This window comes from Podarcis cretensis (assembly GCF_951804945.1).
Source record: "Podarcis cretensis genome assembly, chromosome: 6".
In the NCBI taxonomy this organism is placed as follows: domain Eukaryota; kingdom Metazoa; phylum Chordata; class Lepidosauria; order Squamata; family Lacertidae; genus Podarcis; species Podarcis cretensis.
The window spans coordinates 99765550-99778024 of record NC_137175.1 but is presented as its reverse complement, the minus strand read 5'-3'; the positions used below and the strand labels follow the sequence as shown (position 1 = coordinate 99778024).

At 44.2% G+C, this 12475-nt stretch overlaps 1 protein-coding gene across 1 annotated transcript in view; it reads right to left on the bottom strand.

The window, feature by feature from the left end:
* Nucleotides 1-12475, bottom strand: part of LAMC1 (laminin subunit gamma 1) — a 127312-nt gene that overhangs the window by 17367 nt on the left and 97470 nt on the right. The window contains exons 12-18 of the mRNA XM_079981040.1: nucleotides 11621-11842; nucleotides 10530-10718; nucleotides 5634-5879; nucleotides 5054-5207; nucleotides 4208-4350; nucleotides 1930-2108; nucleotides 487-643 (exon numbers count right to left, since the gene is read on the bottom strand). Of these exons, the coding sequence (XP_079837166.1) occupies nucleotides 487-643; nucleotides 1930-2108; nucleotides 4208-4350; nucleotides 5054-5207; nucleotides 5634-5879; nucleotides 10530-10718; nucleotides 11621-11842 (1290 nt within the window). The remainder of the gene's footprint in view (nucleotides 1-486; nucleotides 644-1929; nucleotides 2109-4207; nucleotides 4351-5053; nucleotides 5208-5633; nucleotides 5880-10529; nucleotides 10719-11620; nucleotides 11843-12475) is intronic.

The window sequence follows — 12475 nt, the reverse complement described above, 5'->3', positions numbered from 1 at the left end:
TATCGTCATCAAACACTAAAACCTAACTACTTCAATGTTATTACTTTCAGAAGATCACATCTCTTTTGAAATATTTATTTATAATTTATTTGTAAGAGAATTTCTAGCCCACCTCATCATATGATCCCAGCGTGGCGAAACCACAGAACTAGAGAATTGCAGCGTCGGAAGGGACCGTGAAGGTCATCTAGTCCAACCCCCTGCAATGCAGGAAACTACTGCCCAATGTGGGGCTCGAACCCATGAACCTGAGATTAACAGTCTCATGCTCTATCAGCTGAGCTATCCCAATGGAACATAATTTCTAGAAGCAGAAACAAATGCAGCACATCTTTGGGGAACAGCTAGGGAGCGACAATCTCAGCTCCTCAGTTGCTGCAGTGACAGAATTACTAAACCCCCCACCCCAAATACAAAAGCCCAATCAATAACATGCGACAATCCTGGGGAAACAAGGGTATTCAGAAAGAAATCTGTCCCCCCCACCTTTGCTGTTTTGGGCATCCTGAAGCAAGTCCATGACATCTCGTTCAGCTTCTTTCAGCCTGTCTTCAAAAGCCTGATCAGTTATAGTTTCTTCACCTGTTCCTATGTTGGCTATAAGATTTTCAAGCTCCTGCAATCTCTCCCGCTGTTCTGCCACCTAAACAGAAATGACAGAAAGGAGGGATGAGGAAAGATGTTTCCACTTGCCAAGTGTTTGAGACTCCAGTAGGAATCACTCAGTCCTCATCTACAGATCTCTCTCTACAATTAAGTATAGGACTTCACATGGCGACAATCTCTCTGTGTTAGCACATGTTTCCAATTAAGCTGGAGAAGCCTAAGGTTGTCGTATTTGCCAGTTTTTAGTACTCATGCTTGTGTGGGAAATAATCTGCAAAGGTTTTGACAGTGTTCCTAACATATTAAAGAACATATTAAAAGAACAAGCAGTTAAACTCAACCGGATGGATAACAATTTGGCAGACTTCTCCAAATGCCTGGGTGATATAACTGGTATCTTCCAACAACTTCTGAAGCTGCATTGTAAACCAAGGAACACTTTGCAATAAAAGTTATGGGTCCACTGTGGACTTTTTTTGAGGAAGCGGGGTGGGGGGGATTGTCACTGCCTTTTTAAGGGGAGAAAACCCCACACCCTGCACAACGGTGTGATGCATTCGCCGCACACTGGACCCAACTAGTCAATCCCCTCTGGACAGGTCAAAGCAGTCAAGAAAGACAAGGTGTTGAGAGGTCTGCACCACGCTCCCCTTGCCTTGCAATTAGGGCTATTTGGAGAACTCGCATTTTGAAAATTCTAACATAAACAGACCTTATCCACACATCCCAGACTATGTACAAATTGGTACATTATCATCCTCTGGCTCCTACACATTTGGAAGTGTGTATTTTAAGAGACTTTCAAACCCAACTCAATCCAGCTGACTTAACCATGGTTTGCTTTCTATCAACAAACCACTATGTGAAGCCGTGGCTTAAAACAATGGTTTGGCATTACTTCCAAATCCAACAGCCCTTCTTAAGCATTGTTTGTTTAGCTACCCCACGCCACATGCTTGCCAAGATAGAGGCACAAGGCAAAGCAGCTGGAAAACAAACCAAGTTTTGGAGAAGCAAGCCATGGCTTGTTTGCTCATCTGTGCAATGACTCCATGATGAGAAAAAAACATGGCTCAGCATAATGTACAAACGCAGCCAGTGCAGATCAACAGGCTGTAAATCTGGAGCCAGCCTTGAGAATGGGCTTTCCTCCCACTACTCTCCCCTCTCTGGAGCAATGTCCCCCTCTCCCTTCATTTCTCCAGGTTAATAAATTACATGACCACCCAAACAAAATATGATTAATACAACCAAAGGTCATTTACAACCATGATTTGCAAACTTAGCTGAACTGACAAAAACACACAGTTTTACAAGCCTGACCTTATCTTTCACCAATCTGTAGCATGCAGGGCATTCTTGACAGCCTGGCCAAGATCGATTGTAGAAATAGTTCTCTTCACACTGGTCACAGCGGTTCCCAACAAAACCTTCTTTGCACTCACAGCGGCCATCCTCTTTGCACTGAAGAGATCGAGAACCTTCAGGGTCACAGTCACAAGCTGCAGAAAGACAAGATTTAAAAATAATTATGAGGAAGAGGAAAATGAGAAAAGGGGATTTGGATGAATATATTTCAGGACGAACTTAAACAGTTTTGTTATACCTTGAAGACCAACGAACATCTTTAAAGTGCCACAGGATTAACAAAACTAACATTTGTAGGTCTTTAAGGCATAAAGGAATCTTTGTTGTCTAGTGTGATGTGGAAACTGTACATTTATGACTACAGCTGACTGGATCTGTAAGTCGTATGCATATGAAAGTTTGCAATCACTTTCATGATAGCTCAGCTTGAGCAAGTTAAGACTCGCTGAAGCCTAAGGGATCAATTGTGAGTAAATCTGCTAGTTCGCACCTTTTGTGAAAGACCCATCTAACCAATTATTGGTGTGCTCATTATCACATGAAATAGGTTGTATGGCATTGTGGCTATTCCTTCAAGTGTAAGCACAACCTTCCAAGTCAACTTTGTCCTCGACACAAAGCAAAGAAAGCAACAAACTTTTTCTTTCAGCCTGCTTCTCATTTTGTAGATGCCTCCAAGTCCGGTTTTCATTAAGACCAAGAGAAACCCAGTGTGCATGTCAGTACTCTATGCTGATCCAAATAAGCACACACTTTCATCCCGCCTAAGGGCAAAAGTGGGCCAAAAAGGTGGAGGTTTGAAAGGTGTGTCCATTCTGTGAAAATACCAGTGATGATGGGATTTGTCTGGTCTGCGAAGCAAAGACTTTTTCGAAAGGTATTGTGTTAATATCCCATATCTGATATGTCTTTTAATATCAAGATGCAAGTGTGCAAACTTACATATAAACTCTGCCCATGGACCTCAGTGAGCCTTACTTGCTCCATCTGGGCTGTGAGAGAGTATTTCTGGGTGATCTACAAACGTACATATTATACAACATACACCTGCAAGATGAAAATGGTAGGCAAAACCACATAATTTTGCATCTTTCAATGCACTTAGACATTGAGCTACTAGCAAAACTAAAACAGCTACTCATTTAGTAAGCATTACATTCTTACGAACATAGACTTACCACCTCATCTGCTGTTTGCAAGAACAAGACCCTACGAAGGAGCTTTGAGGTCTGCTTCTCATGTCACACCTTAATAATACGAAATCCATTCATGCTTAACTATGCAAAAAGCTTGGCACAAATTCTCTACTCTTGTAGACGTAGTCACACTTCAAGTGACACTTGCCAGCAGAGCTGTGCACATGCAGTAGGTCAAATGGTGGCTCCCCAGAAATCATGGCTTGCAAACTGAAATGAATGCCTCCTTGTCCCCCTTCCTTCCCTATTCTCTAACCTCTCCTTGCCAGGCAGAATCAGCATTATATGCTCACCAACACAAATACTGGGTCCCAAGCACTTTCCAAACAATGATTTTCATCTCTCAATCGGATGTTTACTTATTCAACATAAAACTATGGATAATGCTGCAAAGGGAAGACAGCTCTGCAGAGGGAAGGTGGGAATACAGCAATACTCCTGAGGCCAGCTTCCAATCTGCAAGCCACGGTTTGCAGGGAACCACAGATGCATGTTCACTGGGGCACTGTATCAAACCAACGCTTAGATTCACTTTACATTTGAGATATTAGGGAACCAGAGATGGGAGGGTTTAGATAAGTAGGAATGTATGTCCCAATCTGACACACTTTGCATGTTCTCAAGCTCAAGTTAGCAGCTAAAGGCCACATTCCAGAGTAGAGGCGTAGGAGTGTAACAGCCAGAAAACAGGTCAGTTCTGGGACAAAACTCAGAGCAAGTGTTTATGACAACGAGCAGCAGATGGTCTACAAGTATATGCAATCATAATGCCCTAGAGGGAGAAAGTTAAGACTCACACAACTGCAAAAAACATCCTCAATAGACTTGAAACTCACACAACATGCAGGAAGCAGACAGACAAAAGAAAAAAATGGGGAGGGTGACGCAAAGAGCCTCTTGTGATGTCCAAGTCCATAAACACACGAATAGTGGTGAGCAACGAAACACATTTTCAACAGAGAAGAAAAAATGGTGATAAACAAATGTAAGAGAAAATGATGGGAAAGAAAAACCATGTTCCCTGCCCCCTTGCTTACGTTTGCAGCCTTCAGGACCAAATCCAAAATGGTTTGCCTCACATCTCTCGCAACGCTGCCCAGTAATGCCTGGCTGGCATTCACATTGCCCTGTCTGTATTTCACAGTGGCCATTAGTGGAACCCAAGGGATGGCAGTTACACCTACCAGAGGAGGAGGAGGAGGAGGAGGAAGAAGAAAAAGGACACATTTTTTAGCATTAAGGCACATAGTTAAAGCAGTAAGACTGCACATGACCATCATGTTTGATTTGGGTACAGCGCAATGCAAGTCACATTCGCCATGAGAAGTCTGAAATAATGCTGCATCAAAAAGTGCCAATATGAAATACAAGATAAAGTCCATTTGCCTGCTTTCCATAAAAATATAAGCCTTAGACACATCCAAAAAACTCTCACAAAGTGGAAGACTGCTAGCTCAATAAGGCAGCCTTCTAAATGCTAGTCTACTATTTGAGGAGCAACTTCTTCCCTCCTAAGAACTGGATTGAGATCCACCCCAGGGTCACAGAAACAGACCTACAATGTAGTTACTGCCACCTGCAATAGTAATTAGCAATGTCCCAAAATTTCAGCCGGTTATTATTATCAGCCTAGGAAAAAGCAAGGGAAGGGGGGAACTGGCCAAAGTGTAGCTATTAAGGCAGTTTATGAAGGAAGAGGGACTAAAAGGTTAAGTAATGTCTTCAAAGAAAAGGTGGGATTTTAAGTAGGTATATGAAGGGAGGGTGCCACCATACTGATCTTCTGGGAAGGAGTTATAGGCCCCTTTTTTGCCACCACTGCTCTCCTAAGCTTCCCCCAAAGAGTTCTTGTGACAAGCTGAGAGCAGTGGGACACAGCTCACCTCTCACAGCCCCGTCTGCTCTGCAGGTTGTAGAAGCCAGGCTGACAAGAGCTGCAGTCCCTTTCTGTGACGTGCGGAAGGCACTCACACTGCCCCGTTACTTGATTGCAGTTGGTCTGTAAGTTCACCGTGCCGTAAGGATTACAGTTGCAAGCTGCAGGAGCAAAAGTGGACCCATCAACGCGTATTTTCTAATAAGAAAGGGTTCGGAGAACAGCTGTGGACTAGTTGAAGTCGCAGGAAGCCCAAGGCACTTTGTGTTTTCAGTGCTTCTGTACCATGTTGGAAACAGAAGTCTCACCATCTCCCCTTAGTGGGATGTGTGAAGGGTGCACCCTCAATGGGGGAAAGTGCAAAAGTACTATTTTGTATTTCAGGTGTTTTATTATTCAAAATGTTGCAATACATAAATCCGGGGATGCCTCCCTGCAAAGGGCAAGCAACTATTCTTTACAAGTTCAAGAAGAAAGATTATGTTCAGTTTCACCACAATGATTACAAGTGCCTAGGAGATGGGGAGTGTCTTGTGTTCTAACCTAGAACACTGGATTGTAAGAAAGAACGTATTACAGACACATACCTTTGCACTTGTCCTCTGTATTCTGAGCCAAGGGATTCCCATAGAATCCATCTTTGCACCGGTCACAGTAGAAACCAGCCGTATTATAGATGCACTTCAGACATTCGCCCGTCAAGCGGTTGCAATTCCCAACAGCATTGGGGTCAATGTTGTCACTGCACTGGCAGAGGCGGCAAAGCCTGGCGGGGCCATTCTCACCAAGAGGATCTCCAAAATAGCCATCATCGCACAATTCACACCGTTTGCCTACAAGGGCAAAGCACATTAGAAAGCAAAATGAATTTTCTTGGATGCTGTTCTTTTATAGCCTAAAAAATATCAGGATGAGTGAAACCAAACGTTTATAATTTCAGAACTCTAATCCACACCAACACCAACACGCAATTCAGTCAAGTAATGAAAATTGATCTTGCATTTATCACTTAATCCAGGCATGGCCAAACTTGGCCCTCCAGCTGTTTTGGGACTACAACTTCCATCATCCCAAGCTAACAGGACCAGTGGTCAGGGGTGATGGGAATTGTAGTCCCAAAACAGCTGGAGGGCCAAGTTTGGCCAGAAAACTCAGATGATGAATACTAACAGAACTGTAGCCAAAATGAAGCCACTGAAACAAGAGGGATGCTGGAAGAATCCCAAGATTTTAAGAAATGCATTTCAAAAAGAAAGACTCCAGGGGTCAAACCACCTCCCAACAGTCCTATGAGCTCTAAGTGTGTTCAGTAGCAACAGCATGTGCAGTGAGACATGGAAAGGAAAAACGGAAGAGTGTGAAATGCCATGCTTGGACATGATGCTTGGCTGGAACCTGGAACAGAAATACTTTCTTTAGGCCACACTGCAAAATTTTGTTGCTGGTCCCATTTGTTTATTATACCTGCATGTTGTTTTTTCCTCCAAAGAGCTCAGAGGAGTACTTTAGCCTCACAACAATGCTGGGAGAAAGTAAAGCACTGTGGATATGAAAATTTGTTTTTCATGTCCAAATCCAACAATCAAACCATCGTGTCACACTGGAGTTATTCAACTGACATGATGAGCTGTAGTTCACTGGGATGGAAATGAGCCTGTGGTAGTCTTGGGTTCATTGCCCCCCCCCCCCCGGTGTAACCACAAGGTTTGAAGGCTTTCACTTCCATTTTTTATAAATCGTAGCTTGCTTTGACATCTGATTATTATTATTTTTTTAAAAAAACTTACTTTGTTAAAAAAAAAAGCTAGTTGCAAACCATGGTTAAGACCAGTGTTTTTCCCTAGAAAAAACAGGTGCAGGGACTCCCAAAACGTTGTTGAGCTTTTCTGATGGACAACCCTAAGAGAGCCTTTTTTTAGGGGGGGGGCGCTTCTCTGCCCAATTGTCCCACTGCTAGCATCACTGTGGCCGCATTACAACGCCGCTTCCAACACTCTGCCCCACAGCCATGAGGGGCATGCAGCCCAAAGCCTCCGACACGCAGCTCTGGGCAACGTGCTGCTAGACAGCTGCCAGTGCGCTACAATGAGGTGCCGCAATGCACCAAAGAGGTTGCGGAACTCTGTTCCGGTGACTTCCGGATGAAAAAAAAGCCCTGGTTAAGACTGAACACAGTTTAGGGTTCAGTAGCAATTTTTATGGTTTGGCTGAATCCGGTTAACCAAAAATGGAAATGACAGCTCCCCCGTGGCTTCTCCACTAGGGCTGGGAAGCAAGAGAGAACTTGAGATTTTCACAGGCTCATTCCCATCTCAATAAACCATGCTTCCAAATTCAGCCACCAACTCTCTGAATAAAATACTATTATTAAATAGTATACTACTAAGACAAGCCAACTTGTAAAGAACTGAAAACAGAGAAGGCATTGTTCCGAGATTTAAGCACAAGGTCCTTCTTGAAGGCTTATAAAAGAGTGAAGGTAATATGGGGAAGGCAGGAGGAATAAAAGAGAAAAACCAAAAGGGACAGGAGGAAGAAAGGAATTTTTGGGGGAAATCCAATGTGTGAGTAAACTAAATGTAAGCTAAAAACATCTTTCTTGGTCATTTTCTTACAAAAGGAAAAAGCAACAGCAGACTGATGTCAAAGAATGGTTGCAAATGGCACAAAGAAGACAGCTCTGTGGGCAGACTTAGATGCTTTTTGAAAAGGGGAAGAAATTTAAGTTGAATAGACTATGGCTGGCAACAAATTCCAAAGTTAAGAGCTATAAAGGGGTTGGGCAAAATACAAGATGAGAAGGAAGAAATATGCCATCTTGACAAGGGGGAAGCCTTACCCCATGACTTGAAAAATCAAGGAGTTAAAAGAAAGAAAGCAGAGCTGAAAAGTGAAGCAACATTTCCACGGTAAAAACCTTAAACTGAAAAGGAATTTGCTGAAACATGATGGAGAGCAAACAGGTATAATCAAATTTATAATCCATACAAAGACCAAAAGAGTGCAAAACAGGAAATGCTAAGGAGAAATAAACAGCCGAGCATTTGGGTAGAGGAGTGTCAGGATGATACCGGGACAGGTTCACTTTTAGTTTCATATTTGTATTATAGGGCACAATAGACTAGGAGTTTTATCATTGGCGTAACCAGGATTTTTGTTAAGAGGGCAGAACCTCAGATTAGTATTGATTTAGGGGGGCAGCTGCTCCCCCCCCCCCCCGCCACCGCCGCTCCTGGCTACACCCCTGAGTTTTATGTTTGAATGTTTTAGTTCTTGTGTGGACAGAAAATGTATTTCAGTTGGGAGAATCTTTAGAAAGGGACGGGAGACGGCTCTCTCCTCTCCTCTCCTCTTGAGCACATTCAGACAAATGGCTTCTCGCAACTGCCACAGACACCGTACAGAAAGCTATCGTTATTTTCATCTATCCATTAATTGATATGGTAGAACTAAAGATTAATGGGGGGGGGGGACTTGAACTTCAAAGAAACAGGAGTCCAGGTGCATCATAGCTATTAGGGCTGATAAGAAATACAAAGGAGCCGCCAACACTAAGATCGAAAACATTTTTTTGTGTTGGCTTGCACAACTCTTACAAGCTCATTCATGGAATGCAGACAAGTTGCACAATTATTTGGGGGGCTGCCTTCTCCTCAGATGAATCAGCCAATAGTTCATCTGGGGGCCAATTCTAAACTGCCTTGCAATTCACTGAGACAGGAAGGAGAGACGTGTGTGTGTGTGTGTGTGTGTGTGTGTGTGAAGTCTTCTACTTGCTGTAATGGTCAATGAGGCCAGTGACCAAATGGGACAGTTCCTCTTTTGTGTTTGTTTGTCTTCAGCTTTCCTGGATACCTATTATCCACAGTTCTTAAGCAAAGGTATCACCCTCAGATGGGCTGCAAAGTCCATTTCCCCAGTCAATCAATACCCAGGCAGGAAGAACCAGATGCACAAACATAGGATGGGGGACACTTGGCTTACTAGCAGTACACATGAAAAGGATCTAGGGGTGAACCACAAGCTTAACATGAGTCAACAGTGTGATGCAGCAGCAAAAAAAGCGAATGCTATTCTAGACTGCATCATCAGAAATCTAATGTCCAGATCAAGGGAAGTAGTAGTACAGCTCTATTCTGCCTTGGTCAGACCACATCTGGAATACTGTGTCCAATTCTGGGCACCACAGTTTAAGAAGGATGCTGACAAGCTGGACCATGTGCAGAGGAGGGTGACCAAGATGATCGAGGGTCTGGAAACCAAGCCTTATGAGGAATGGTTGAAGGAGTTGGGGATATTTAGCCTGGAAAAGAAGAGACTGAGGGAGATATAATAGCCATCTTCAAATATCTGAAGGACTGTCAAACAGAAGAGGAAGCATTCTTGTTTTCTCCTGCTCCTGAGGGCAGGACTCCAGGCAATGGCTTCAAGTTCCAAGAAAGGAGATTCCGACTAAACATTCAGAAAAGCTGACAGTAAGAGGAGTTCAGCAGTGGAACAGACTCCCAGGAGAGGTGGTGGACTCTCCTTCCTTGGTGGTTTAAGCAGAGGTTGGATGGCCATCTGTCCCGGGAGCTTCAGTTGCGCTTCCTGCATTGCAGATGGTTCGATGAGATGACCCTTCCAATTCTAAGATTCTATGGTTTTATGTACAAAAGTAAGAGCATGTGCTTGTCATTGGAGGTCCTTGTCAATATCCCCCTCCCTGAGGGGTTCAGAGGGTGGCAAAATGGAAACGGGCCTTTTTGGTGGTGACTTCCCTGACGTCATCACTGCATGTCTTAGGAGCCAGATGAAAACAATCCTTTCACCCAGGTCTTTGGCCATTATATAGTCTATGGTCTGTTAAAGGTGTGGGGGGGGCACCTTTTATGATGATTATTTCATTATCATAAACATAGCTTTGTCTATGTTTTTATTTTTATGTCCTGTAAAATGTGTTTTTAATGTTATATACTGGCTTGGGATCTTTTGAAGAAGAAGAGAAGAAGAGTTTGGATTTGATATCCCACTTTATCACTCCCCTTCAGGAGTCTCAAAGCGGCTAGCATTCTCCTTTCCCTTCCTCCCCCACAACAAACACTCTGTGAGGTGAGTGGGGCTGAGAGACTTCAGAGAAGTGTGACTAGCCCAAGGTCACCCAGCAGCTGCAGGTGGAGGAGCGGAGACGCGAACCCGGTTCCCCAGATTGCAAGTCTATCGCTCTTAACCACTGCACCACACTGGCCCTGATAAAAGAGCAGTATATAAATCAAATAAATCATCATCATCTATTGCTCCCTTCACATTCTGGACCCTGCCAACCCCCCAGATAGTTGTCAGTGAAGGTATGTGGAACTTGAGCTGTAAAAAGTTCCCTACCCCTGTATTAAAAAAAGTAATAAAGTGTATGGAACATCATTCGACCATTTCCCCACCTTAAGAGACCTCTGGCAAGTAGCATGTGAATACGCATAACTGAAGCTTCATGTATGGCAGCATACCTGTAGTGCCAGCTGGGCAACTGGTGCACACCACCTCCTTGGTTTTGGGCACTATGGCACAGCTTGATCCCCCTGGACACGGACACGGCTGGCAGTCGGAAGAGCTGCCTGTGGTTGCGTCTCCATAATAGCCATCGCTGCACTTCTCACAGTGAGGACCTGCTGTGTTGTCCCTGCAGTCACAGGCTCCTGTTTCAGGTGGGAGAAAGAGGGCGGTTTATTCCCCAAGTCTATGCAGCCAGTGGGCAACTGCTTTACCGGAATCTCTCCTGGCCCAGACTAATTTCTCAGCACATGGCCTTTTCCAGAAACATTATGTGCTTAAACTTTACTGTGTGGACAAGGCACAGGGCTGGATTTATTTTTTCGCTTATGGCTTTGTCTTTCCATTGACCGCTTGCCATTCCAAGAACAGTATTACCAAAGGGGGCGGGGAGGGAGAGAGAACTGAAAAGTAAAACTCAATGAGGAAGAGGGGAATTTCCTCTGTGAACACTGTCATGGTCCTGAAGAACTTTCAACTCTGGCTGCTTGGCTTAAATCTATGTAAAGTGCCACAGGCCTCAAATTAGAGACTGAGAAACAGATACAGGCACCTTGCCAGAAGAGGGAGCTACTGGCTTGTTCTTTGCTGTGATCAGGTACTACCAATGCACCTGGGAAAGCAGTTGTTGGGTGGCATGAATACGTTCTCATAAGAGAACGTTCTCATAAGAGAATGTTCTCATAAGAACCTAAGAGCCTGTAAGTGTGTAAGAGCCTGGCTGCTGGATCAGGCCAAAGGGGACCCATCTAGCCCAGCTTCCTGTTCTCCCAGTGGCCAGCCAGAAGCTTGCGCAAAGCCCACAAACAGCTCCTGGGTCCCCATGCGCAGTTCCTAGGAACCAACATTCCAGGCTGGTGGGCATCGCTCCCTCTTGTGGGAGAAACTGCCATAGGACAACTACATGCTGTGTGAATAAGTACTTTTTTCAATCTCAGGTCAGCTGCCAATGCTATCAATTCAATGAGACTTCCTGGGCTAGCATCATATTCTCAAAAATAAAAAGTTAAAACCCCAACACCATCTGCATCTGAGCACTCTCTCTTACCCGATTCAGGGTTGCACGTTTCACTGTGCCCATTGCAGAAGCAAGGCACACACGGACTATAGGGCCCAAGATTAGGGGTCTCCCTCCTGTAGCCCTGGGCACATCGTTCACAGAACTGCCCCAGGTATCCTGTGGGACACGTACAGCTCTCCACCCAAGTTGCTGGTGTTCCAGACCCAGGCCGAGCGCTCACAATAGTGACATCATCCAAATATCCAGCACCTGGAAGAAAAGATGTGGTTCATACAGGCAAATGGGACTATCATTAACTATTAGCAGTGTAGAAGCTTAGAACAGCTTTCGAAGCAAAGGGCCTGAATCCTGTCCAAGACAAAACACATGTTCACATGTTCAAGATTTCCAGCTGTGGGCCTGACAGATGTGACTCTCTAGGTGACCTTCTCCCTAAGGCCCTGGCCAGGACTCGTGTGGGATGAGAGTGAGGAGGGAAGGAACCAGCTCCATCCTTTCAACTTCCCCACCAGCAAATTCTGTGGCTCCTTTCACCACACTTTTGACTCCCGTAGTCAATTCTTAATTCCTTGGTTGTTTTACAAACCTTCCTATGAGGGATTAGAAATGACCGTAACTATTGGCAGCACTGTTGCACTAGGTGAACATATGGTTTAAATGTCAACAAAATTATCTTCCATGTGTTTCTGCTTAGAAGATAGCATATAAATAAATCAAATTATTAGGTTTTGGTTTAAAAAAACCTTTCTAATTCATCCATGTCAAATTATACATTTTGTGTACTGCAAGGCTGGTTCTAGACCAGGCATAGGCAAACTCGGCCCTCCACATGATTGGGGACTACAACTTCCATCATCCCTGACCACTGGTTCTGTTAGCTAG